Source organism: Protopterus annectens, chromosome 17.part0, assembly GCF_019279795.1.
Source record: "Protopterus annectens isolate FY-2018-M chromosome 17.part0, PAN1.0, whole genome shotgun sequence".
In the NCBI taxonomy this organism is placed as follows: Eukaryota; Metazoa; Chordata; order Ceratodontiformes; family Protopteridae; genus Protopterus; species Protopterus annectens.
Window position 1 is genome coordinate 112142295 of NC_056751.1, and position 26751 is coordinate 112169045.

General features: G+C 38.9%; 1 protein-coding gene across 3 annotated transcripts in view; it reads left to right on the forward strand.

The window, feature by feature from the left end:
• Positions 1-26751, forward strand: part of LOC122791752 (S-adenosylmethionine synthase-like) — a 452746-nt gene that overhangs the window by 189685 nt on the left and 236310 nt on the right. For all 3 annotated transcript variants that reach the window (XM_044059670.1, XM_044059671.1, XM_044059669.1), the window contains exon 4: positions 11557-11669. In XM_044059670.1, coding sequence (XP_043915605.1) covers positions 11557-11669 — 113 coding nt within the window. The remainder of the gene's footprint in view (positions 1-11556; positions 11670-26751) is intronic.

Genomic DNA, 26751 nt, shown 5'->3' on the forward strand with positions numbered 1-26751 from the left:
AAAGTAGTAGTTCACAAAAAACACAAAAACTGATAGGCCAGAAAAGAGCCATAAAGATGATACAGTGGACTATTGAGGATAAGGAAGAAAATATGAAGTGTTACTATTATGCAAGAACTCAGAAATATTAAGAGAGAAATTAGAGGAAAGAAAAATACTTGCAAGAGTAAAACAGTCAAAAACTTCAAATGCAAATTTGTGCTCATTAATACAAGAGATCCATTGAAAACATTATATGGATGAATAAACTTTGGGACACCTGGAAAAAAATTGACAGAGGAAATACAAAAATATAAGAAAAAAAACAGATTTTTAAAAGGTATAAAAAGAAACATGGACACAGTAAAAAAAATAGATCTGATACGGTGTAATATTTATGCAAAGGAGAAAGCCAAACTAATCAATACAAAAAAGCAGTTCCAAAGATATTTTAAGAGAAATACAGGCAAAGGAGCCCAGATATGGAAATGTTCAGAGTACAAAAAATAAGAAAACAAAGGGCGAAATAGAAAAGAGGATTTGTAATGGAAAATTAAAAAAAATACAAATTGAAGCTATGGATTACCAGAGAAGGGAAGGATTTAGTATACAAAATCCAACATTGGTATTGTCACAGCCTGATGGAACAGTGAGTCTTCAAACTACAGAGAAACAGGTGGAACAGGAAGTATCTAATCACTTAGTAGAGAATAGCGGGCTCCAGGTCTGACTCTAAACCAATCACAAGTGGTGTCCCACAAGGCTCAGTCCTGGGACCCCTACTGTTCAGCATATACTTCTCAGAAGAACAGGCAAACACAGGAGGACTATGGCTAACCAAGTTCGCCGATGACTGCAGACTGGGAGCCATAATTGACTCTCTGGCTGACACAGACATTCTCCAAAAGGGCCTTACTGAGATGGACACCTGATGTCAAAGTCATGGTCTCAAGCTAAATGCCAAAAAATGCATAGTTATCCCATTTGGAAAAAACAAAACACCCATGAATTACCACATGGGTGGCAGCCCCCTTAATACAGAAGAGGTAATCAGAGATCTGGAGACCCAGGTAGATAGTAATCTCTCTTTTGACAATCTTATTGCCAAAGTAGTTAGTAAATCCTTCTATGTAGTCCATCTAATTACTAAAGGGTTCACATCTAGAAATAAAGAGGTTATAGTGCCCCTCTGCTCATCACTCATCAGACCCATCATAGAGTACAATGCCACATTTGGGATGTACCTCACAAAACACTTCCAACAGCTGGAAAGACCACAAAAGTACCTCATCAAGAGGATTACTGGCCTCAAACATATGTCTTATGCAGCCTGACTGGAAAAACTCCGGCTGTACTCAGTGGCATATTGCTTACTCAGAGGTGATCTCTGCTTGACTTACAAAGCCATGTCCAACTCAGAATTGATGGACATGCTCCACCTAAAGAAATCCAAGTCACTGCGAGCCACTCGCTCCAGTTAGCTAAACCTCACCACAACAATAAATAGAACATGCTGGAGGGATAGATTCCTGTCACAGAGACTCCCCATGCTTTGGAACAAAATTCCTAACTACATTAGGCAGAGCCCCTCACTAACACTCTTCAAGAGAAACCTTGATGAGTGGATGGGTAACAGAAAATACACCCCTGGGATCACTTCACTGGCTCTTCTTGACAGAGGCTCAGTTAATTAATCAATGGGGTGGCGAAAGCTGACACACTCTGGCTAGGCTTATAAATGCCCTTGGGCAGATAGCCTAGTACCTACCTATGAACCTATGAACTTGCCACATGATGCTCCAGACCCTTTAGTAGGAAACCAGTACAAAAGTTTATTTGGAGCTGCACAGCAAGGGAAGGAGCAGGAAGCAGTGGCAAATCTGACACAGGCAACACTGTGTGATGGGTCAATGAGTTCCATTATGAAGGCGCAGCAGATGATACAAGATGCAGCTGAAGAGGATATACCGCAGGAAGATGTTCTGGAACTTTCTGTAGAATGCCCGCAAGAAACAGAGAGTAAAGAATTTACTCTCCATTTAGAATAAAATGATCTAAGGTAGGAGTTGCTTGATTTAATAGAGATGGCTAGGCATATTAAGATTGATGAAAGAAGTATATTACAGAAAGTACGGGACCCAAATGTTAAAAGTCTGATAAAACAGATGAGTGCAATAATCAAGACTATTAAGAGGAATTTATGTGAAATAACACAGGTAAACAGGATATATTACTCTGCAGCTAAATTAATAACAGATAAAGTCTTACCACAAAAACACGGGGCAGTAAGGAAAGGGGAAGGAAGGGAAGAAATAAAATGTCATCATGGAAGCACTGAATAGAAAAAACAATAAATTAAGACAAGATGTGTCACTGTTAGAAGAATATAGAAGAGGGTACAGATTAACAACAATACTTTGATAGACATGGTAGAAGCAATGCACAATATCAGCACAGGCTAGGACCTATCATACATTATTGCAAATAATAAACCGAAGCTATCAGCACAGGCAGAAAAACTCAGAAGAGATGCAGATAAATATAAAGGAAAAGTACAAAATAAGAATTCATTGATGACCTAAAAAGTTTTAGACAGAACTAGAAAACAAACTAAAAGTAATAGAAACACCACCAAAAAAGAAATAGACACATTCTGGAGAAATATTTATGAAGACCCGTAGAACATAACAGAGATGCTGAATGGATAGAAACATTAAAAGAAACAGTAAATGTACAGGATATGAAATGAGATGAATAACAGCCAGAGAAACTAGAACACAAATAAGAAAGCTCCTAAATGAAAACCCAAGGCCTAGATGCAGTACTTAACTTCTGGTTAAAAGTATTAACATCCTTACACAAAGATTTACCCTGAGTAAAAATTACTTCTATGTGCACCTGAACAGACACTATCCTGGTTAACAACAGAAAAATGATACTCCTCCTTAAGAGTGAACCTGTAGCCCTCCTAAAAGCTATGAACCAACAACTTGCCTTCTGAAGGGGTACAAACTATATACTGGAATTGTTGCAGACAGAGTTTGTAGTCCTATAGAAAAAACCTCAATCATGGCAATAGAACAAAAGGGTAACAAAAGAAAATCATATCAAACACAGGATCATTTGTTGCTAAACAAAGCCATAACAGAGTGTTGTAAAAGGCTCCCTGTTGAAATGTCAGCACTTGGCAAAAATTATTTTTCTCCTTAAAACTTCTTTTTTTAGAGTAAGCAAGCCCCCACACACCCTGAAGTTATATATACCAACTCTGAGATTAACATGCCTTGGAGAAAAGGGAATATTCTGAGAAATGGCAGACAGTAACTGAATGTGTCAAAAACAAAAGAAATAATAAAAGGAAAAGGATCAGATAAGAAGGAAAGATTTGTGGAAAAGCCATAAATATACTGGCAATTACATATATTTGAAACAACCTCATGTTGATCAGGATTTGACGCAGTAATGATTAAGGAGAGGTGAGCTGAAACCAAAAGATGAAAGATTAATAATGGCAGCCCAGGATAGTGGACTACATACATGTTGGTTTACAAAGGCCATTGAACATATGAGAGAAACAGAGAAATGTAGATGCTATAAAAAAGAACTGAAAACAGTCACAGATCTTGCAGAATGTGATACACTCATGAAAAGGGTCAATGTGGCAAAATTGTTGCACTGGGGATTACACAAACGCTACAATATAGAAGTAGCCAAGAAGCACTGGAATCATGAACCACAAAGCATTATAGAGAATGAATAAAGTGTACATCACATGGAATCACCATTTATCAATAGTTTAAAAAACAGATGTGAAACAATTAGATATAGTAGTCCATGAAAAAAGATAAGAGTGGCATTGATCATTGAAATTGTTAAACCTAGTAGTTACAGGGCTTATGTACAGAAAGACACAAAGTCATAAAATATCAGGATTTGTAGGCAGAAATGAGAACAATGTGGAAGACAGATACCCAAACAGTTCCAATGGGTCTCATAAAGAAGACTCTACCATCACACTTAGATATGCTACCAATACATGTAACGCCTTATGAATTTCAGAAGGAGTCAATTCTAGGCACATTATGGGTGCTGCAAAGAGAAGTTTTAGCCAACATCAAAGACTGAAACAATACTAATTTCATGAACTTTAACTGTACCCTGACTTAGGAATGAGGTCCATTACCGTCACCATATTAGAAACCCAAAAGATTTGGAGAAATTAAACTGAGGATGAACTACAATATATTCTCTGTGTGGCCATTATGAATTGCTTACAAGAAACAAGATGTAAAAGCACAGCAGAAAAACACTGTTCAACACCTTTTCCAACTCGTTCACAAGTGCCAGAAGAGACTGCAACAACCACAAGTGGCAGTAAGAATAATTAACATGCTGCAGACCTTATCTTTACCATGCCTACATTGTACAAATCTCATGTAGCCCAAGCACACCAAGAAAAGAAGGGACAGCGTAAGAGCCCATATATGCATGTAACAATTATAATCTACAGTTAACTCTGAGATAAGCCTACAGTTACCATAGACTGCATGTCTTTCTCTGGATGGAGATCATGGCCACTGGGGTATGCTTCCATGAAGTGAAGTACTCTGTTGATCCAACAAATGAAAACTGCAGGCTTTCAGTAAAATGCCAATGATTTGTTTTCCTTAACAGGCTTGCAAACTGCTCTGAGGAGCACATTAGAGGCAGAGGACTTTGCTGAATTCAAACTATTGACTGTTTACCTCATTTCTACCTTTGGAAAGGGGAGCTTCAAATCCTTATAAAAGAGAAGTGACTGAATAGGGAAAGGTGATACATCAAACAAAAGTGTAACATAAAAGGTAAACAAAATCAATAAAAGAAGAAAAATATATCTTACCATAGTGGGAGTTCAGCAATCCAATTTAGTTATCCTGGCTTAGAAATCATAACTGTCCAAACAGGTATTACTCACAGGACAGTTACATGTTCAGATTTTATAAATCCCACAGCTGTTCCACATAGAATTTAATCTGCAATTTCCTTCAGTATACCTAGCATGATCAGATAAACACAGTCTGGCAATTGCTTTCAAAAAAGAAAAACACAGTCTGGCAATTGCTTTCAAAAAAGAAAAGTACTAACATGTTTTGACAAATCTTCCAATTCCATTTGTAAACAAAACTGTTCATAATGTTGGTGAAAAGAGCCTAGTGCAGTAAATCATACCTTGAAATTTAATAAACTAACACATTGCTTCTGTGTCCAACAATGCTGCAAAGACACCCAAGGAATGCTGAGATACTTTTTAATATCCTCTTAATTATGACTAATTTTCCCATTGCTAGAGTATTGTAATATAGTTAATGATACAAGCCTAGTATAAAACTAAAAGCATACAATATTTTTTAAAATTAATCATTTTGTACAGTATAATAACAGCAACAACAATACTTACTGCGGTATGAGTGTCTTAGTGATTCACTTAGTCATGGCCAAGCATTTGATTCCCTGAACTTGGCCCTCCAGATCAAATCTGGCAAGTCAAGATTAATTCCTTGGATAATTTCAATATCTTTCAGATTATAATCATACTAATAAATACACAAACAGAATCAGTAGCAATAGGTCCAGAGTTCATATGCTACTTTTCAGTAGCAATTTGATTTGTGAAACTAAAAGAAGTATTTAAGTAAACAGTTATTAACTGAGCTGATATTCCATAGAATAGTGTATAACTGGTCCAAGGGGAAACAGCTAAATGTATTCCATTTGCATTCTGTCTCCAATGGTGTACCCAGTGGAAAACTAAGAGAATATGCACGATATACTCATACTCCCATAACAGCCAAGCAAATGCCAGATCAGTTGTGTGTTGCTCATGTATATCTTTTTATGCAATGGTATTTAAATATAAATCAGTCTGGCCATAATCTACTTTCAGGTATTAGTTGGCCTTTATCATTTTCTATATTATTTTTCTAAGTAATATTATGCAGGTATTCAGCCCACAATGTCAGATCTTGGGAGTCTACCAGATTTCATTTTTAGTAATCTAGTTTCTTGACAGACTGAGAAAACTCCAGAAGAATGAGGCCTGCGAAAGGAAAATCTCACCAGCAAGCAGGATTCTTACCATTTTGGTACAAACATTGGCCACAGCAAGGTCTCTAATCCCATCCTATAAACCCTTTCAAATTCTCCCGCTCCGAGTGTAGATAATTTAAGACAATACCCAAAGATATGGGTAAACACCCAACAACTGTGAGGGTCCTTTCAGAGGTTAAGAAAAAAAACACAAATACCTCCATGTAAACAGCATTATGTTTCTTGAGAAGGTAGGCTGTCTAGAAATCCTTAGCAGCAAGCTTCTATCTGTGTCTGTAACAGGTGTCTACTGCTTGTTGCTTTTATGCTCAGAAACATTGAATAAAGGGGAAACATTAAATCTCCTCAACGTCTGTACACAAGGCAAATGTATGAAGATTTGGAGGAGCCATTTAACACAACCTCTCTTTACTTATTATTTATTTATTTATTTATTTATGTGGGTTTACTGCTGTAGAACACTTATCATACCTGGCTATTTGCAGGCCCAGCCCACGTAAGCAACTAGAACAGATAAAAGGATAGTAAATATACACAGAGTAGACATAATATCATTAAATGCTGATAGGTAGGATGAGTAAAACAAATTATACATTGATACAAAGTGTACGCATTCAACCAATTGAAAACAGAAAAAATGGGGTCTATTTACATATATATGCAGGAATGTTCTGTCTCCAGGGTGAAATCTGAGTATGAGAAATGACTTCTAGTGGGAGAAGCAGAGTAGAGATTTTAAAGGTAGTAGAGTTTAGGTGATACAGCCAATCATGTAGCATTGGCATTCACTTTGTTTAAATAGAAATACTTTCAATTTTGGTCTAAACTTAGCATAGGTGTAGAGTATATTAAGATATAGTGGAATAAACTGCAACACTTTGGGGGCTAGAACAGAAAAAGTGTTCAGTACAGTGAAGGTTTGTTGTAAGAGTTTGAGGTATTGGACCTGGGTAGGATTAGCTTCTTTGGTTGTAAGAGATATTTAGAATATGTTTAGAAGACAAGGAAGTAAGAGTAGTTTATAGTAGTAGTTTAATAGTAATAAACTAAATAAGAAGTTGGCTCTTTCTTTTATGGTCAGCCTGTTAGTTTTCTTGTTGCATAGGCAGGGATGTTTTTCATTGGAGAAGTTGGTAACAAAGTGGCAGATTTTGTTGGAGATGAAAAAAAAACATAAAGACTGCAAGAAGAGGTAAATTGTATCTGTCTTCTATTCCCTGCCTAGTAATCTGAAGAGACAAAATGTGCCATCATATTGTATAAAATGATCTGCCATGCCAGTAATGAAGGATTTAAATCTTAGTCTTTTCAGTCAGCATTCCCATACCAGCAACCCATAAAGGCTCACCTCTTCAATTCATGATGAAGTGCTCCTGTTGGCCCGAAAGCTTGAATGATTGCAGCGTTTATGTTGATACAGTAAAAGGCATTACCACTGTAGTAAAGTGTCTTTGTGTTATCTCTTTTTACAGTAATTTTATGTGCCAGCCTGCAAAAGAAGTCCCACTTCTTTCCCAATATACTGCTCCTTTTCCCTAACCAACTGTGTCCAGACTGTGTACCACATACTTACTCAATATTATCTCCCCCATATTTTTTCAGTTATCTATGCCATTTTTCTTATTTCCATCTCACACTTTTTTCTGTACTCGTACTATATTGTATCTTTTTGTCCTCCTTCACTTCACCCATTTATCTGCTCCACAGTTTCTTTATAGTTTTTAAATACTATTTTCTGTAATACACTCTCCATCACTGTCTTCACTTTATTTGTAAATATAATGAGCTAAGAAACAATTCTGGATGCATTATATCCAGTTTCCCTCCTCTTCCTATGCATAAAGAATACTCCTCTTCATGAGATTGAGTCTTCTAGTTTATAGGTTCATGGGCAAGAACTCGTCTAGTTGCCCTTATGGGCCATTGTAAACCTAGTCAACTTCCCTTTTGCTGCTTAAATTAACCTCTTCCATTTGGTGTTAGATTGACCTTACCCATCCCATAGTCAATAATTTCATATTACCCTAGTGAGAATAACTGGTATCATATCATAGATAATTTGAGGGGGGCCATACATGGGGTAACGTTTTTAGGAGCTGACTCTCTCCATTAGTAGTCAATCCTGTGATAAAGTTTCTGTTTCACATCCATAGATCCAGGCTGCACTTGAATATGAACAGGGTTGAGCTTTGTTTATATGCATGTGGAATCTGCTCCAGAGCAGCGTTATCCCCTGTGAGATAAAGCTGTCTCTCCAAACCATTCTGCTGCTGTTGTGGAAGAGGTTTAAATTCTTTTACTGAGTATTTCTGATGCCAGTTGACTTCATGATGTGCAGTAAATCCATAAATACTGGGTCAGAGGATGCCTTGTATGCCAGGCACAGGTAATTTTTAGCAGTCTGCAGGATACCTAGTATAGGGACAGGACTTTGAGTCATTCCATGTAGGGCATATTGTTTAGGCCTTGTATCTTTTTAGTAAGGTATCTCTGTGGGCGTTCCAGTTGTTGCATGTGTCTGGACAGATGTATGCCAAAAGGGCATTATACTCAGTGACTGGACTAATGTAGGCTAAACATAGGGGGACAATGACATCTCTAGATCTAGATACAATCCCTTTGTTTATAAGCTGTGCAATATAGAAGGACTTAAAACAATGAATACATGATGGTCAAAAGTTAGGTCACTGTCCACATAAGTTCACAAATCCTGAACAACTGAGTCATCTCTTAGGTGTGTATTATGAATGTAGTACTTCCCAGGGGTCAGATAACTTCCAAAAGATACAATAATACATTCCTGGGCATTTAGCTTAAGTCCATGATTTTGGCACCAGTAATTTATTTGGGGCACACCTTCCTGCAGGATGGCTGTCATTTGGGGATTCAATGACTGCTCCTAGCTTGCAGTCATCTGCAACCTTGGTCAGTCACAGCCCTTTGGTATTGGATTTACTCCAGAGAAGTAGGTGCCAAACAGGACAGGTCCCAGCACAGAATCCTGTGGAACTCCACTGGGGATTGATCTCTTTGTGGATTTTACTTTCCCTATTTTGATTTCCTGCATCCTATGTATAAGTTAGTTGACCCCCAATTTATTAAAAAGACAGTCCCAATCAGTTTATTTTTCCATACACTTCCAAAATGAATACGTCTGTCTTATTATCTCATTTTACCTAAAATCACCAATTTAATAAGATAAGCCTTCTTCATGTGGGACATATTGTATGCTTTCCATATATTACTAATAATTTCTATCTGCTCCATTTCCTTTCATTCCTGTTTTGTGATATTCCATTCTCCAAATGTTATATCCACATTCTAAGTTTCTCATGTATTAAAATATATTTAACCCTTCCATGTAAGCTCCCGAAAACCTTAACATTTCCCCTGATTAATGACAGGTCTGTTTTGCTGAAAAACTGTAGCAAAGGATCTATTACTAATAGAAATAATTTTTAATTGTTTATTATACATACTATCATCTGTGCACAATATGAATAAATTAATTATCACATTCTCTTCCATCTCCCACTCCCATCCCTGTGCTATATCTTTCAGTTCCCTACTACTGCATTCATTGTTAACCCCTGCAACACCAGACTTATTGCTCAGACTTGCCTGACTCCATTCTTCATTTTAATTCATCCCACCAAAAAATACATTGATAATGGGAACCATAGTCATATATGAATTACTGTACATTTTCTCCACCAAACCTAGCACTCTTCTGCCAAAACACAATTATGCAATAACTTTATATTTTATGTTAGATTAACATTATCAAATGCATTCATAATACCTCCCTTTCTCACCCTCTCTTTCTTCTGCTTTTTTGCCCCTGCTAGTTTTCTTAACAAAATCAAAGCTCCCTGAATTCTTCTGCCTCTCACATTTTCATACACTTCTGTCTCTACTATTCCAGAGGCCTCCAATTTCTGATGTTTTATTTTCCTTTTCCCTTCCATATATTTTTTAACTCTGTTGTCTGTTTTTCCACAACAATCATCATTCTTGCAATATTTCTCTTAATATTTGAAGCTGATTCTCCTTCATATTTCATAGCATCCATATATTATTATATCCATTTTTATGTAAGAAAAATAATACATATTTATATATATTGCTCAGAAAGTGCCAACATATGCTTAAAAGTTCCTCATACTGCTTCTTCATACAGTACGGCAGCTTACATCCCTTTTCTCTTGTCATAATCTCCCAAAACTGCTTCACAAATGGGCGTTCTATAAAGAAAGCTCTGGATTTCAAAAAATAATTCATACCCTCCCCTTAAGCAGTGTCTTTCTCCATTTCCCTTATATGTGTGGCTTCCCCTTAAATACTGTTAAGCATGCACTCACCTGCACTATATTTCAGGTATTTGAGAGACTTTTGATACTGTTTATGATTATTACAGCAAGTGAATGTTGAAGAATGTGTTTTGGTTACCCAGAATATCAGGAACTTATACACTGCCAACCACAGCATGATGGACTAGAATGGGCAGACAGTATCTACAAAACATAAATTATGAATGTGATATTAGTGTAGATATGAACTATGAACTTGTAAAATATTGCAATGCTAAACAACATTTTTCAAATTTAACATGTTCTACCAACAGATTTATGGAGGATCTATGGGAGTTGCTGTGGTTTGCACTTCTGCAAAAAACTTATTTTTAATGTTTGGGAATAAACTGTTATTTATGAATCTGAACAATAATTTATTGCTTAGCAGTTTTATACAAAAATCTATGTATGTCACATTGATGACTTGTTCATATCCCAAGGAAGGAAAGAGAAATTATTTAATTCTTAACACACTTAGGTCCACTGATTTTTGGAGGGGCATTTTACTGGGCAATGCCCTCAAGACTGCATTCATTTCTAAATGTGGGCTTATTTGTTGATAGATCTTGTAGTTGCACAAATTCAAACATGTTTAGGAAGCCCAGTTTTAATAATATTTATGTAAATGCAAATAGTTTCTACCTAAAATAAGTTAAAGAATATGTAGTCAGAGGACAAGTTATTCTTCTATCAAGTTGAACATCAGAGGGTGAGGTATTTCTTAATGAGCTGGAAATCCTAAACAATATCATATTTTGGGAGAAACCCTATTGCAGTACATCTGCTTTAATTGGTTCTTTTTAATCTTACAACAGTGGTTCTACTTAACAGCTTAAGACCCTTCCTCTAGTTTTTCAGGAAACGTAGCAGTTTACTTTCTCTGATTTATCCCTTCACAGATTGTCTTTGGTGGCTTACCTTGACCTGGGGGAAAGGGTCATCATCACCCTACATTTGTTAGTTGACTTACTACCTGTCATGGGAGAACAGGATTAGTGTGACATACCTAACCTTTCTGAATATCTCAGCTTGTTTTCCCACACACTCTAACAACAATATCCACAATAATGTTTATCAAACCAGTTTTGCCGTCCATTCAAAAACTCTAATTTGCCATTTTACAATATCTTTTCAGGGTTGGATTATAAAACATGCAGTGTACTGCTCGCTCTGGATCAGCAATGCCAGGAGATTACTAGTACTGTCTTTGATGGCAAAACAGATGAAAACATTGGAGCTGGAGATCAGGTATATAAAATATATTTGGATATTTTGCATATACTACAGTATATGATAATCTGATGTTAGCTTCTGTAATCTGCATTTCTTTTGATTATGTTCATAATATAAAAGTGTAGTTTCTTTTATAAATATGACAGAGCAAAGCATTACCATTTCAGGGTTGGTCAACTTCTCATATAACTTTTAAACTACTTATTTAAAGAGAACTTTAGTTTCAGATGTTTCATACTGTCCCTTGCAAGTGCAGCATGATGTTTGGAAAAGTCCATAACTTATAGTGAATGTTAAAACAATGAAAATGAATGACATTCACTCCTTCTAAACCTTTCAAATAATTTGATTCTGTGGAGGCATAATACCATGAAACATGTGCTGCCAAAGGGGAACATGCCATGCACATCTACAGTGAGTTTTCTTGGCCAAGTCTATTGTGTTAAATACAAGCTAAATGTAGCAATGCTGAGAATATAACAACTTCAAGTGTTGACGGGGTGGGGGATGGGTACTGCCATGCATGCACTTTCATATTGTGCACTGGCAGGTCCAGTCATAGCCATAATATGACAGAATATGCAAGATGCATGTTGTTTGATTCATAAATTAAAACCTAAGTGGTCTCAGAAATTATTTATTTATTTTACATTTGTTAACTGGGAAATTCCGACTGGACCAGGTCCATTTTCAGCGGAGGCCAGGGGAGAAAAGCTCCAACATCAAGTTATACAAATACAGTACATCCAGCATAATACACAAAACAGGTTACATCATGTATGCTGAGCATAGTAATATAACAAGAATTAATAAAACACTCCAGGTAAAAGATATAGAACATGGGTAAAAAGACAATGTCAATCATACTTGGTAAGAAAAGAAAATATATCAAGTAAGATTCTACAGTTAAAAGTACCCTTTCAGATGACCAAGCCTACAGGAGATCAGTGCTCCAGCATGCGATCAGAGAGGAATTTGGGGAGTTAATAGTAGTATGGGTAGGGTTATGTGATACAAGGGCATAACCATGTACTAAGAAGGTGCGATTTGTGGGGGTTTTTGAATATGGATGTGGAGGGGGCAGTGGACACAGATAGGGGAAGAGAGTTCCAGTTTCTGGCAACGGTGTGGGAGTAGAGCGCTTTCCCTGCATTATTGTTAGCCTTGGTGATGGAGAGGAGAGATTTTCACTGGATTTTAGGTATCAGTTTGTAGTATAGATAGTAAGTAGGTTGGACAATGAGGATTTTTTTTCAGGATATTTGAGAATATTGTAGGCTGTGCCCAGCTGGTGATAGTTAAGTAGCTGTGGTAGCTCAAGCCATTTTAGTTCTTTTAGTGCAGCACAGCGATGGGTTCTATAGGGTGAGTTAGTAGCAAACTTGGCTATTTTATTGTAGCATGATTCTAGTTTGTCTAGGTCACATTGTCTGATTTGGGTAAAGATTGGTGCTGCGTATAATAGCGTTGAGAGGAGGTGGCTTTGTGCAAGAGTGACTCTTGCTTTTTGTGAGAGAAAGGACTTATGCCTGTATAGGGAGCCTAGTTTTTTGTGTACTAGTTTAATGGTATGTGAGATGTGAACATCAAAGTGGAGATTATTGTCTATTTCAATGCCCAGAAGTTTGGTGTGGTCAGAAGGGGAGATAGTGGTGCTGTCCTTAGATGTTATGGTAAAGGAGAGTTTTTTTTTATCTATTATGGGTAAATAGTAGCAGTTTTGTCTTTTTGGGATTTAGAATTAGTTGGATCCCAGATATCCATTTTCTACTGAGATAAAGGTATCTTGAGTGAGTGTATGTAGGGTGGTGTGAGATGAGGCAGAGCAGATCAGGGTTGAATCATCTGCATATTGTATGAGTGTGGCATGTTGTGTAGAGCATTTGAGGTTATTTGTGAAAATAGAGAACAACAGCGGGCCCAGTATAGAGCCCTGTGGGATGCCTATGGTGGTTGGAAGTTGTGTAGACAGAGTTCCTTTCCACTGGACTGATTGTTGCCTGTCAGACAAGTAGCTTCTGAACCAGGCTATAGTAGAGGAGGTGAAGGATAATGATGTTAGTGAGTCTAGTAGAATGGAGTGGGAGACCATATCAAATGCTTTTGAGAGGTCTAGGAAAATGGCTGATACATATTTGTTATCATTCCTGTGAAGGTTTATATAATTAGTGAAAGATAGAAGGGCTGTGGTAGTGCTGTTGTGTGGACGGAAACCGTGTTGTGTGGTAGATAGTAGATTGTGTGTGTTAAGAAATGTCATCACTTGCAAGTGGATGCATTTCTCAAGAATTTTGGATAAGGGGCAAAGGATGGCAATAGGTCGGTAGTTGGAGAATTCATAAGAATTACCTCCTTTATTGAGAGGAATGATGCAAGATACTTTCCAGAGTTTGGGTATGTAGGATTCTAGTATGGAGCGGTTGATAAGGATGGAGACAGGATATGATAAGGAGTCACTAGCCATTTTTAGGTATGCAGCAAGTATGTTATCAGCTGCTAGTGTGGTTGGCTTTAGTTTAAGGAGGAGTTTTTTTTTTTTAGTTGAGGTGGGCACTGGTGATAGACTGAAAGAGGGGGTGGTGTGGAATAGGTTAGGTTGTGACTGAGGTAGACTGTTTTTGGTTATTTGACTGGACAGGGCTATGATGGATTTAGTAAAATGGTTATTAAATTGAGAAGCTATGTCTAGGGTATTGTTAGTAGAGATGGGTGCTGGGGTTGTGTTTTTGCCTGGCTTTAGTGGGGAGTTAATGGCATGCCAGAATTTTTGTGGACTATTTGAATATTTCCTTTGGGCGCTAAGAAAATAGTTTTGTTTGTTTATTTTGGATTCAGCCTTGGCCTTGTTTCTAAGCTGTTGATAGTATTGTCTGGAGCTAGGGGTTTTGTCAGTTTTCCAGATTTTCCAGGCTTTATCTCTAGCTTTTAGTACGGCTCTGGTGTCCCTATTTAGCCAGGGTGCGTAGTTGGCTTTAACTCTTATCTTTCTGTTGGGAGCTAGACTATTAAGGACATTAGAGAAGGTAGTATTGAAGTAGTCTACTGCCTGGTCTAACCCGAGTGTCCGTAGTGGTTCCCAGTTGCAGTGGCTTAGGACAGTATTTAGGTATCGTGGGGTAAGGTTACGGTCATCTCGTACAAATTTGTAGACTACTGGTTTGGGGTGATTGGAGTGTTTCCTGGAGTAGGAAGGTGGGGAGATGATCACTTAAGTCATCTGGGAGGCAGCCTACTGTATAGTTTTGTTTGGGATAGTTGGTTAGTGTCCAGTCCAGTATGGATTCTCTCTTTGTTTTCTCGTCTATTCTAGTTGGTTATTTAATTAGTTGAGAGAACCCATATAGATTGATATGTGTAGAGGGGCTGCTGGAGTTACAGGTTGCCCAGTCAGTGTTAAGGTCTCCTAGTAGGATCGATTCCTGAGGTAGATTGTCCTTTGTCCAGTGTAGGATGTCTTCTATTATGAGCGAGTTGTTACCTGGAGGTATGTAGCAGCATATTATATTGATCTTCTTGGTGTTTCTTATGGATAGGACAGAAAACAGGACTTCAGCATTTTGAAAAGTGGGTGGTGTGGTGTGCAGGAGCTGGAGGTTAAGGGTGTTTTTAAAGAGAATGGCTACTCCTCCTCCTTTCCTGTTTGTTCTATCAGATCTAAGTGTATTATACCCTGGGGGAAGAAAGACTTCATCTTGGCTACTGGGTTTAAGCCAGGTTTCTGTAATGGCGAGTATATCAGGGTTGTAGTGGGCTATGAATGCATGTAGGTCTGTTAGCTTGTTGGTAATACTTCTTATGTTGAGATTTAGGATTAGCAGGTCAGATGTTTGTCTAGCTGAGAGGGACCTGGATTTGGGTGAATGTCACCAGAGGTTAGCAGAATTTGTAGGAGTGTCAGTATGTGTTTTTTAATATTAATTGTTTGCGAGCGTGGTCTATGAGAGTTTTTCTTAGTGTGATGAGATGGTGTAATTTTTGTTAGTGAGTAATATGTAGTTGTAAGATTTATGATTGTAGGGCAGATGTAGAAGTCTGAGTGGGTTTGAGAGGGTGGGCTAGTGTGGGTAGTGTGATAGCAGTTGTGCAGCGGTAGATCTGTTTGTAAGGAAGTTAGGAAGGTTAGCGATAGTAGAGCTAGTGATAGGGATGTGAGTGTGGGTAACATGATACTACTTAGAGTGAGAAGTACAACTAGGATTCCTGGTTGGTTGTGTGCGAGGGTAGAGTTGTGTTGTCTGGGAATGTGTTTTGGGAGTGGGATCAGTGTGGGATGTAATTGGATTGGGGGGTGGGGGGAGGTAGGATGAGTGGGTTGGGCTAGTTGTTAGAGAATTAGGGGTTGGACTACTGGTCAGGTGATTAGGGGTTAGAATAAAAGTAGAAGTAGTGGGGGCAGGTGGGAATAGGGGGCAGGGAGCGGAGCAAGCCCGAGCGCAGCGGGATAACACCGACTCTAAAGTGTTTCTTTAGGCTTTGGTAAGTATGTAATGTTAGCTTAAATTGTAATATGTTCAACTGAAATTTTAACTGTAATTTAATATGTTTGCACCAAGTTATAGACTATGTTATGGGCACAGAGTATAATTTTCTGACATTCTTAAAAGGATATAGAATTAAAGCTGGGGTTAGTTACAGATGAAACAGGACAGGAAATGAAATGCTGTTTTATAGATTTGAGTATTTCTCAAAAGAAACTTGACTTTAGTTGGGGAGGGGGGCACTAACTGGAGAGCAATATACAACTGTTTAGTCCTGGTGATGTACTCATCAGTACAGAGGTTTGACTAAGGAACTATACAGCAGAAATGTACTAATACACTCACTAACATTTGTTTAAGTTAATGCAAGTAAGGTATTTTACTGTCTAGACACTTAGTCTCTTTAGTTGCAGGACAAGTGTCTGTGGGTGCCCAGTGCTCAAAAGAAAAAACTGAAATTTCTACTGCTTGATATGGGGGGCAGAGACCTGCTTGACCTGAAGGATGGTTTGGATTACTGAAAGAAAAATAGAAGAAAAATGTAAGAGAGCATTAGGTTAAGGCAGCACATACTGTGTGACCAGTCAGACTGGATTTTTGTTTAGCAATAGTCAATAACAAAAACATCAGGCAATGGTTATTCCTGCTTCAGCACCTGATAACATAAAATATTTTCTTATGGCAACATACAAAAATAAAGTGTAAATATATAAAGCAGTCCTCTACTAAATTAAGCAAGATACACTTTCAATGTATTTAAAAACTAGTCAATGCAGTTAGACAGAGCAGTGAAATGCAGCATGTGAAATAGCCCTTCTGGCTCTATAACAGTAAACAAGGAAAACAGAACATATCTAGGTGCATATGTGCCAGCAGTTCATTAAGCAGAATTATCTAAAGGCATCCTGCAGTGTTAAAAATAACAGAAACATATAGTATAAGCTGTTGTATTAAAGAATTATGAATTAAACCACAATGTACAGCATACATTGAATGCAAAAACTTACAGTAGGATGATTACACACCAAGGGAGGCAAACAGCTGCTGTTGGATTTGAAACAAAAAAAAACAAAATGGCACCCTGGGTTTAAATTACCTCAGGCTATCCAATACAGAACAAGAGCTGGAGGAGGGAGGGGTAAAGACTACAGGGAAGGAGAAGGCTAGCCAATGGTTAAATGAACTCTGCAGACACTCACTGTGAAGTGCAAAAGAAATAGAAACCACTCATTGAACCTTAAGAAAAGGTATGCTACTTTGCACAGTCACTCTACTTTATACTATAAAATCAAGGCAAGTGTAGACATTATAGCAATAACCCACGCCTGGGTGTGGGTAATGCTAAATTTACCCACGGTTGGCGTGGTTTGGTCCCGAGGGCGAAGCCCGAGGGACCAAACAAAGCCAACCGTGGGTAAATTTAGCATTACCCACACCCAGAAGTGGGTTATTGCTATTATACCATGACATTATTTAAGAAAAGAAACTATTACTTTTCTTAAATAATGGCATAGTATAATGCCTGTTTACTGCCCTTCCGCAGATGTCTGGCATCCGGCGTAGTTCTGATGTACTGCGGCGCCTGCGCAGTACATCAGAGTTGTGCAAAAGCAACGGAGAAAGCAAGATCTCCGTTGCTTTTTTTTTAGTGTCTCGCTATGTTAAATGAGTTTAACATAGCGAGACAGTTTTAAAATAAGCAACGGACATCTCCGTTGCTTATTTTAAAACTGTCTCGCTATGTTAAACTCATTTAACATAGCGAGACACTAAAAAAAGGCAACGGAGATCTTGCTTTCTCCGTTGCTTTTTTTTAAAACACTGTCTCGCTATGTTAAATGGGTTTAACATAGCGAGACAGCTTTAAAATAAGCAACGGAGATCTCCGTTGCTTATTTTAAAGCTGCCTCGCTATGTTAAACCCATTTAACATAGCGAGACAGTGTTTTAAAAAAACGAGTTATACTAATGGAAAAAAGTCCTGGCGACCAGACCTTTTTCCATTAGTATAACTCGATTTACAACGGGCACGCTGGCCAATCAGCGTGCACGTTTTGGGGGGCTCATGGTATAATATCCAATTTACCCTGACATTCTTAAAAGGATATAGAATTAAAGCTGGGGTTAGTTACAGATGAAACAGGAGAGGAAATGAAATGCTCTTTTATAGATTTGAGTATTTCTCAAAAGAAACTTGACTTTAGTTGGGGGGGGGGCACTAACTGGAGAGCAATATACAACTGTTTAGTCCTGGTGATGTACTCATCAGTACAGAGGTTTGACTAAGGAACTATACAGCAGAAATGTACTAGTACATTCACTAACATTTGTTTAAGTTAATGCAGGTAAGGTATTTTACTGTCTAGACACTTGGAAGTTAAGCACCTACATTAGTATTTAGTCTCTTTAGTTGCAGGACAAATGTCTGTGGGTGCCCAGTGCTCAAGAGAAAAAACTGAAATTTCTACTGCTTGATATGGGGGGCAGAGACCTGCTTGACCTGAAGGATGGTTTGGATTAATTAGTATTTAGTCTTTTTAGTTGCAGGACAAGTGTCTGTGGGTGCCCAGTGCTCAAGAGAAAAAACTGAAATTTCTGCTGCTTGATATGGGGGGCAGAGACCTACTTGACCTGAAGGATGGTTTGGATTAATGACATTTTCAGTACATTTTCTTTGTACTGTAGTTGCATCCAGGTTTCTCTCGCTACTTATCAGCACAACCTTATTGTAGGATGCATTCTGAATGTGAGAAATATACTCATAACTCTGATATTGCAAGTACATGTATACTGCATTTTCAGCTTTGCCTTCTGTACTGGCTGATAACAGACATAGAGAAATGTGTCCGTGACTTGGAGATTTTTTCAATGACAACTGCAGGACTGCCTTTTGGAAAAGATTGCACAATGTCAGTGTAACTGTATCTGAGGAAGTGAATTACAGATAAGGTATGAAAAAAGCAAACACAATGTAATGTTGCCAGTAAATATAAATGCAAACCACACCTCAGAAAATGACCCAGCACCTGCCAGTCTGGTTTACATTGTAAACAATTCAGTAGATGTTTGTATAATAAGATAATGATAAATATTCTAATATGACTGACAACTTTAACAAGAGAAACAAGCTTCGGTAAAGCAGCACTCATGCAGTTTTATTTACAAAACCTTCTATAAAGATAAAACAAAGCACTTATGGTGTTGTGAATATAGCCATTCACTAATAAATCAGACCTACTTTTACTACACTTCTTAAAGCTGGAATTTGATTTTTGTTTTGCTTTTCAGTTTTACAGAAAAATCCTTTTTTCCTAAATAACATTCTTATAAAAATCAAAAGTCAATGGTGGACAAGAACAAACTAGATTTCTTGAAGAGGCTGTAGGCTCAAAAACTGTGATAGAATTCAAAAATGCTTTTGGCTAATATAAGGAAGCTGTTCTTGTACAGACTGGGAACACAAACTATTAATTAAGTAGGATTTACAATTTATCCAGTTGCTGGGTAATGGAACAGACTAGGTGGGTAAATGAGGCAAGGGGTTGGTGTTTTACTGTCATTAAACTCTGTTTGTCAGAATGATTAATAAAGTTAACCAAATTAGCTAAAAATACCATAAGTGTACGTATCTATACAGTCATTCTGGTATTTACCCATGGGTGAGTGTTGTTGGTCATTCTGCATTAGGCATCATGGGTAAACTAAAACTAATAGGGCCCAGCCTCTTGTAGTTTAGGAATTCTGGGTAGGATTCAGAAAATTTCTGTCTACCAACACTAATTGGCCAGTGCAGGCTGGGCAACTAGAGTGACAGGCAAAATATTCAGTTCAGAGACATGATAAAGCCATACAACAAAACACCTTATTACCGGCTCAGTATTATGTCTCTGAATTGGGCATTGAGCTGTCAGACTTGCTAGTGTTCTCCCTACCAGCCCATAAATGTTGGTAACATAGACACACATCCCCAGCATACACACACACATACACACACACACACACACACACGCACACACACGCACACACACACACACACACACACACACACACACACACACACACACACACACACACACACACACACACACACACACACACACACACTGTTCAACTGTAGTTAGCTGTAACCACTGTAAGAGCTGCTGCTACCAGTACATTTCAGAATTTGGTAACCAATCCCTTCTGACTTAAACTAAGGGAAGTGCAATAGAAGACAATAGGTATACTTACACCACTGCCTTCTGTAGGCATGAGACTCCACAATGAATACATTCTGCTGAGACTCTTGTTTTGAGCTTTTGTTTGCCTGAGTCACACCCAAATGCCTACCATTCTATTTGTTCTGCAGAGACTAGGAACAAGGATTCCATAGATATCAGTAAGACATCTGGCCTGACACTATTAAAGGAAATAGCTTCTCGCACACTTTGAGCACCTGTTAGGCTGACCTGACGAACACTTCAGCAGTCAAAATTGTAGAGTAAACCCCTACCACCACCTTTGTTTACCCTGGCAGGGAAAAGTCCAAGAGTTTCAGTTAACTGTTTCTGGGGTGGGAAAATCTGAGTAGTGCTCAGGTTTGAACCTTTACTAGACAAAGGTGTCCTGGTATGAAGCAATTATTTGATAAAAGGGCATACAATATTCGTCAGCCACTAAAAACAAACAACACATTTGTATAACTTACCTTAGTCAAAAGGAAAGGCAAACCCATGCATTTAATACTAGGAAAATAATGCATTACTTAGCAAATTAGGAGAGTGTGCTCTGTAAAAAACTGAGGGTGATGCTACTCAATGCTAGAAGTCTAAATCTCAAAATGCACTCACTCGAGGCACTCCTTAAAATGGAAAAACATCGATATCTGTGCAGTGACTGAGACCTGGTTCAAGGCTCCAGAGAGCACCCCTGCATTACCAGGCTATAACTCATACCACACTTTTCGGCCATGTAATCTGGACTGGAACACCAAAGGCAGAGGTCTGTCCATATTCATTAAGGATATCCACACCTCCAGGCTAGTTGCTCAGCATAATGTAGCCGAGGTTATCCAAGTGCAACTAACTCTGGGCAAAACTGCAATCCAAATTGCAACTTGCTACAGATCCCCCACAATGCCCTAGGATTCCCACTCCTCTTTTCTTGATGTACTGGAAAATGTTAGGGTTCAACCAAACACCCTAATAATGGGTGATTTCAACTACCCCACCATTAAATGGGAAAACTACTCATGTACCAATTCCTTTGCTCAACGCTTTCTGGAATTCATAAACTCCAATGCCCTGGATCAACTTATCCACACCCCCACTAGGGGCAACAATATCCTAGATCTAGTCATTACCAACATGAGTGACTGGTGTTCCACACCTGAAGTCAACGCCTCATTGGTCCGATCCGACCATAAGCTAATTACTCTAGATATCCACATTCTGCCTCCACCCCCCATTAAGGAAACCACTGTAAAAAATTTCTCCAAAGCCAACTTCATGCTTCTTAAGACAGAAGTGGTGATCTTCATGACACCCACGCAGATGGACAATATAGTTATGACTACTGAATCCTACACAATTGCACTTTATAAGCACTTACACAAGTGCATGGATTGTGCTATCCCAAACAGAACCAAGACTCTATCCTCCAAAAAAAGGAAGCCAATCTGGTGGTCCCCTGCCATAAACAAACTGTACAACAGAAGGAAGAAACTGTTGCAAAATAGAGTAAAATCCCATGAGTGGAGGAGCTCCCTGGTCAGCCTCAGTAAGAAGCTGCGATCCCTGATAAAACCCTCCAAAGCTAGTTAGAAAAACAAAATCGCCACTGATTCTAGAGACAACCACAAAGCATTCCATAGCTATGTCAAGAATCTCAATGGCAACACTCAGATCTGCTCTGAGTTACAGCACAATGGCACTAAATATTCAGACCCAACTGATATTGCCAGCATCCTGGCAGATAGGTTCAGTGCTAACTTTACCCCCCTCTCACCCCCTAAAGAGCCCATCTCTATACTGGAAGAATGCAAAGTTCCTGTAATCACGGCTGCACAGGTAAAAACCACATTCTCCAAAGCAAAGAACACAGCATCCACGGGACCTGACAACATCCCAGGCTGCGTTCTACATGAACTACAGAACAAACTGGCACCCCACCTAAATACCATGTTCAATCATAGCCTCACCTCAGGCTTTGTGCCCGCTGAATGACACACAGCGATGGTTATCCCACTCCACAAGGGGGGAGCCACCACGGACCCCGGGAACTACTGCCCCATTAGCCTGACAAGCCTGGTCTGCAAGGCCATGGAATGTATCATCATGGAACTTATAAATAAAGACATTGGTAATTTCCAAACTCTGGATTCCTACCCAGTTCGGGTTTGCAAAAGGCAGACCATGTCTCCTAAACCTGATAGACTTCTTTGACACAGTCACCAAAGCCTTAGACGAGGGTAAGGTGGTTCACACAGCCCATCAAGATCTTGCCAATGCTTTCAACACCATCCCCCACTCTGGAATTATAGATAAACTCACTAAACTATGTATAAATCCCTATGTCACAAGATGGGTTGCCAACTGGCTCACTGACAGAACCCACACTGTGAAAGTAGCAGACTCTAAATCCAACTTCAGGCCAGTGACAAGTGGAGTACCACAGGGTTCAGGCCTGGGTCCCCTCCTGTTTGGTATCTACTTCTCTGAAGTACAGGCTAACACAGAAGGTCTTTGGCTAACAAAGTTCGCAGATGACTGCAAACTAGGAGCCATAATCGAAACTCCTAATGATGTGGACATCCTACAAAAAGGCCTCACTGAGACAGATGCCTGGTGTCAAAGCCATGGCCTCAAGCTCAATGCCAAAAAGTGCATTGTCATCCCCTTTGGTAAAAACTTTGTACCCATGAACTACAACATAGGTGGTAGTATACATAACACTGAAAGTGTGATAAGAGACCTTGGGATACAGGTGGACAGTAGTCTCTCCTTTGATAATCACATCGCCACAGTAGTCAGGAAATCATCACAAAAGGTTTCTCGTCCTGAAAAAATGAGGTCATTGTTCCCCTCTACTCATCACTCATTAGACCCATTATAGAGTACAATGCCCCTTTTGGTATGTACCTCACAAGACATCTACAACAATTGGAAAGGTCGCAGAAATACCTCACAAAGGGGATTACCAGCCTCAAACAGATGCCCTACGCAGACTGTCTCAAAAAACTCCAGCTTTACTCCGTCGCATATCACCTACTCAGAGGTGATCTCTGCCTAACATACAGTGCTATGTCAAACCCAGACCTGTTGGAAATGCTCCACTTAAAGAAGTCTCAATCCCTCCGAGCTACACGCTCTAGGGACCTAAACTTTGTCACCACAATAAACAGAAGATGCCAGAGGGATAGATTCCTGTCCCAGAGACTTCCCATACTCTGGAATAAACTACCTATCTATATCAAACAAAGCTCCTCATTAGTACTCTTCACAAAAAATCTTGATGATTGTATGGGAAATAGGAAATTCACCCCAGGGATCACTTCTGTGGCTCTGCTCGACAGTGGCACAGGAAAATAATTTTCTTGGGTGGCAAAAACCAGGGTCTCTTTTTTGGCTAGGCTTATATAGGCCCTAGGGCCGATAGCCTAGTACCTACTTATCAACCTATGAACCTATACTTAAATTCAAGATCTTAGGTATATAGTCACAAAGAAAGATAAAAAATTATATGTCAAAATGGGTATGCAAAAGATTAATATATCTGTCTCTTACTAATGCTGCAATACCCTCTTATTTTTTAATAGTTTTACTGAAATTTTATATACAGATGCAAACACTAACAAAATAAAACAACTAATAATTTACACAAATGTCTACAACATCACTTATTGCTATACACATTATTAAAATTTATTAAAGAGCCATAAGCTGATAATAGAGCATAGATCACTTTATTAAGTTTTGGACCTTTTCTTCCCTGCCTCCACTGAAAATGGGTCTGAGTGCCCAGTTAGACCATCCCAGTAGAAAAAAGACAATAAATAAATAAATAAGTTCAATTTAATCCATCAACTCTATTCTGTGGTCATTTTGTTTTCATCTTAATAGCAAACATTTCTTTATGACAAACGACATTGGCAGTGGGCTGGATTCAATAAAGCCTACATGATCTGCTAAGACCATGGCGTGAACATGATAGCACACAGTTTTAGATTCAGTAAGCAGCTCTAAATACAGTAAACACCGTGGTCTCTACGTTTTTTGATTGAGATGAATGCGCTAACTGGAGGTTTATTTTGTACTTGTGGAATAAAGTATTTTTGTATCCAGAAGATTCTGCATCTTTTCATGTGTTTTATGCTAATTACAGCATAAGCAGCTGAATTATATGCTAATCAACCAATCTAAGATGGAGGAGCTATTCAACAGGCTATAAATTGTAGATTCAGTACTGGTTTTCCCTGCAAATTCTAGAACCTCTTGGAACACAGCCACGAAAAGGAGTCTACACAGAAAGAATGTTAGGAACTGCTATTGCTTTAATTCATGTGTATGTGCAACAGCCTGAAGTCTATGTTGTTTCTGCTGCTAGTGGACCTCAGCCAATAAGGAAAAGGGTGTTTAGACTCCATTTAACTTATCACAATCTGCATGAGGTGGAAATTTACTAGCACTACAGGGTGGATAATGACATACTACAGGAACTCTGCAATCTCTGTCATTCTCAGCCTCAACTTAGCCGAAGGGCAAACTGAGAGGATCCAATACCGCTGAAGACAATGGAATTTTAGCTACAGGAACCTTCCAGAGACCAACAGGAGACATGCTGGGGGTTTTCACAGGCATCAGCATCCAGGATGCTACATCAGTTCCTGAATGCTATGCTCCAATATGCCAGTGACTACATATATTTTCCCATACAACTGAGGACAGGGCCAAACATATGTATGAGTTCTACCATGTAACACACCACCCTGAAGTACTGGGTGCCGCAGACTGTACACATATAGCAATCAAAGCACCACCTGGCAAACAGGGGAGGGTGCACATAAATAGAAAGGGCTTCCACTCGATTAACTGTCAAGTTATGTGCAACACTAAGGGAATCATCCTGAATGTGTGTGCTGGCAACCCAGGCAGTTACCACGACTTGCATATCTGGCACAACTCCCAATTGTATGAGATGTTTACTAGGGGTGATATTCCACAGGGACATTTACTGGGGGATGCAGGTTATGCACTAGAATGACGGCTGATGACGCCCATCGGAAATGCACATGCACCAACTAAAGAATGTCATAATGAGGCACATGCTCAAACCAGAAATGTCATAGAGCATGTATTTGGGTTGCTGAAGTCATGGTTCCAGTGCCTAGATACATTTGGGAGACCCCTGCGGTACAATCCATGTACATATACTGAAGTATACACAGTGTGTGCCAAGCTTCACAACATCATCCTGAGAAAACAGCTCCAGCAGGATCACAAGAGGAAGGGGCACACATCCCACTACCACTGGCAAGGTCTCCACAGCCACATGCAGCTGAGGAGTCATGTGGGACCAGCAGTTGCTGTGGGTGTAGACAGACGTAGATGTGCTCAAGATGCCCACTCATTGGCTTAGAGGCTACGCATAACACACTCACTCACAACCTAAGGAGCTAAAACATTCATCCTACGCACATACATACAGTAACATTGATGCCAGGCAACACTTACAACCTTTACCTAGTCATGAAATGCTGTGTGCTCCTAACATCAGAGAAAGTCATCCCTGAACTAAAACTGTAGCAGCTGCTGGATTTACAAGGTAAGTATTGAACCTGGAATATAAAACAATATGTAATAATACAAAGGAATGGCATATCCTTGCATACTGTTACTTGGTAATGTAAGTAAGGTAAAAGGCGTTTTATTTTTCCAGCAATGACTTCAACATGTAACAGCAGTGAATTATGTGAATATGTGTCCTCTATTGAGTAATAGGCTTCAGGCATAAAAAATTCACGCATTCATACCTCTCAAATGTACTGATTGTCACAGAATGTCCACAGTTTGGCCTCATACTTTTGTACTGGTAAATCATTAAAGACAGAAGTTAGAAATTAATGACACACATCTCAGTTTCAAATGTCATATCCCTCAGAAAACTCTTAAAAATAATGATGCAAAAACTGTTTGATTCTATCAACTGTCTAATTTTGTATGACCAAAATATTTAAAAAGTCACCCTATTGTTCATCCTTTGTCCCACTTTTATTTATGGCTTGGTCCAGCATTGTTGCTGTAAGAGTGTGAGAGGCATGTACACATTACAAAAACATTGTAAGAAAGAAGTACAATTAGCAAAACAGCATCACAAATACAGATATGCTAAGCACTAAGTCAGCTATGCGCCCTGAGCATCAGACACAAAACTTATGTATCCCACAATCCAAAAGATAGAAAACAAGAATATGGCACCGTTATCATCATTTACACAGAGTGGTTTGTGTGTGTGTGTGTGTGTGTGTGTGTGTGTGTGTGTGTGTGTGTGTGTGTGTGTTGGGGGAGGGGGGCAGGTAGCCTAGTCTGACCCAAAAGGTAAGTGAGTGTGTGTAAGAAAGCAGAACAGTCAGACATTTGGAT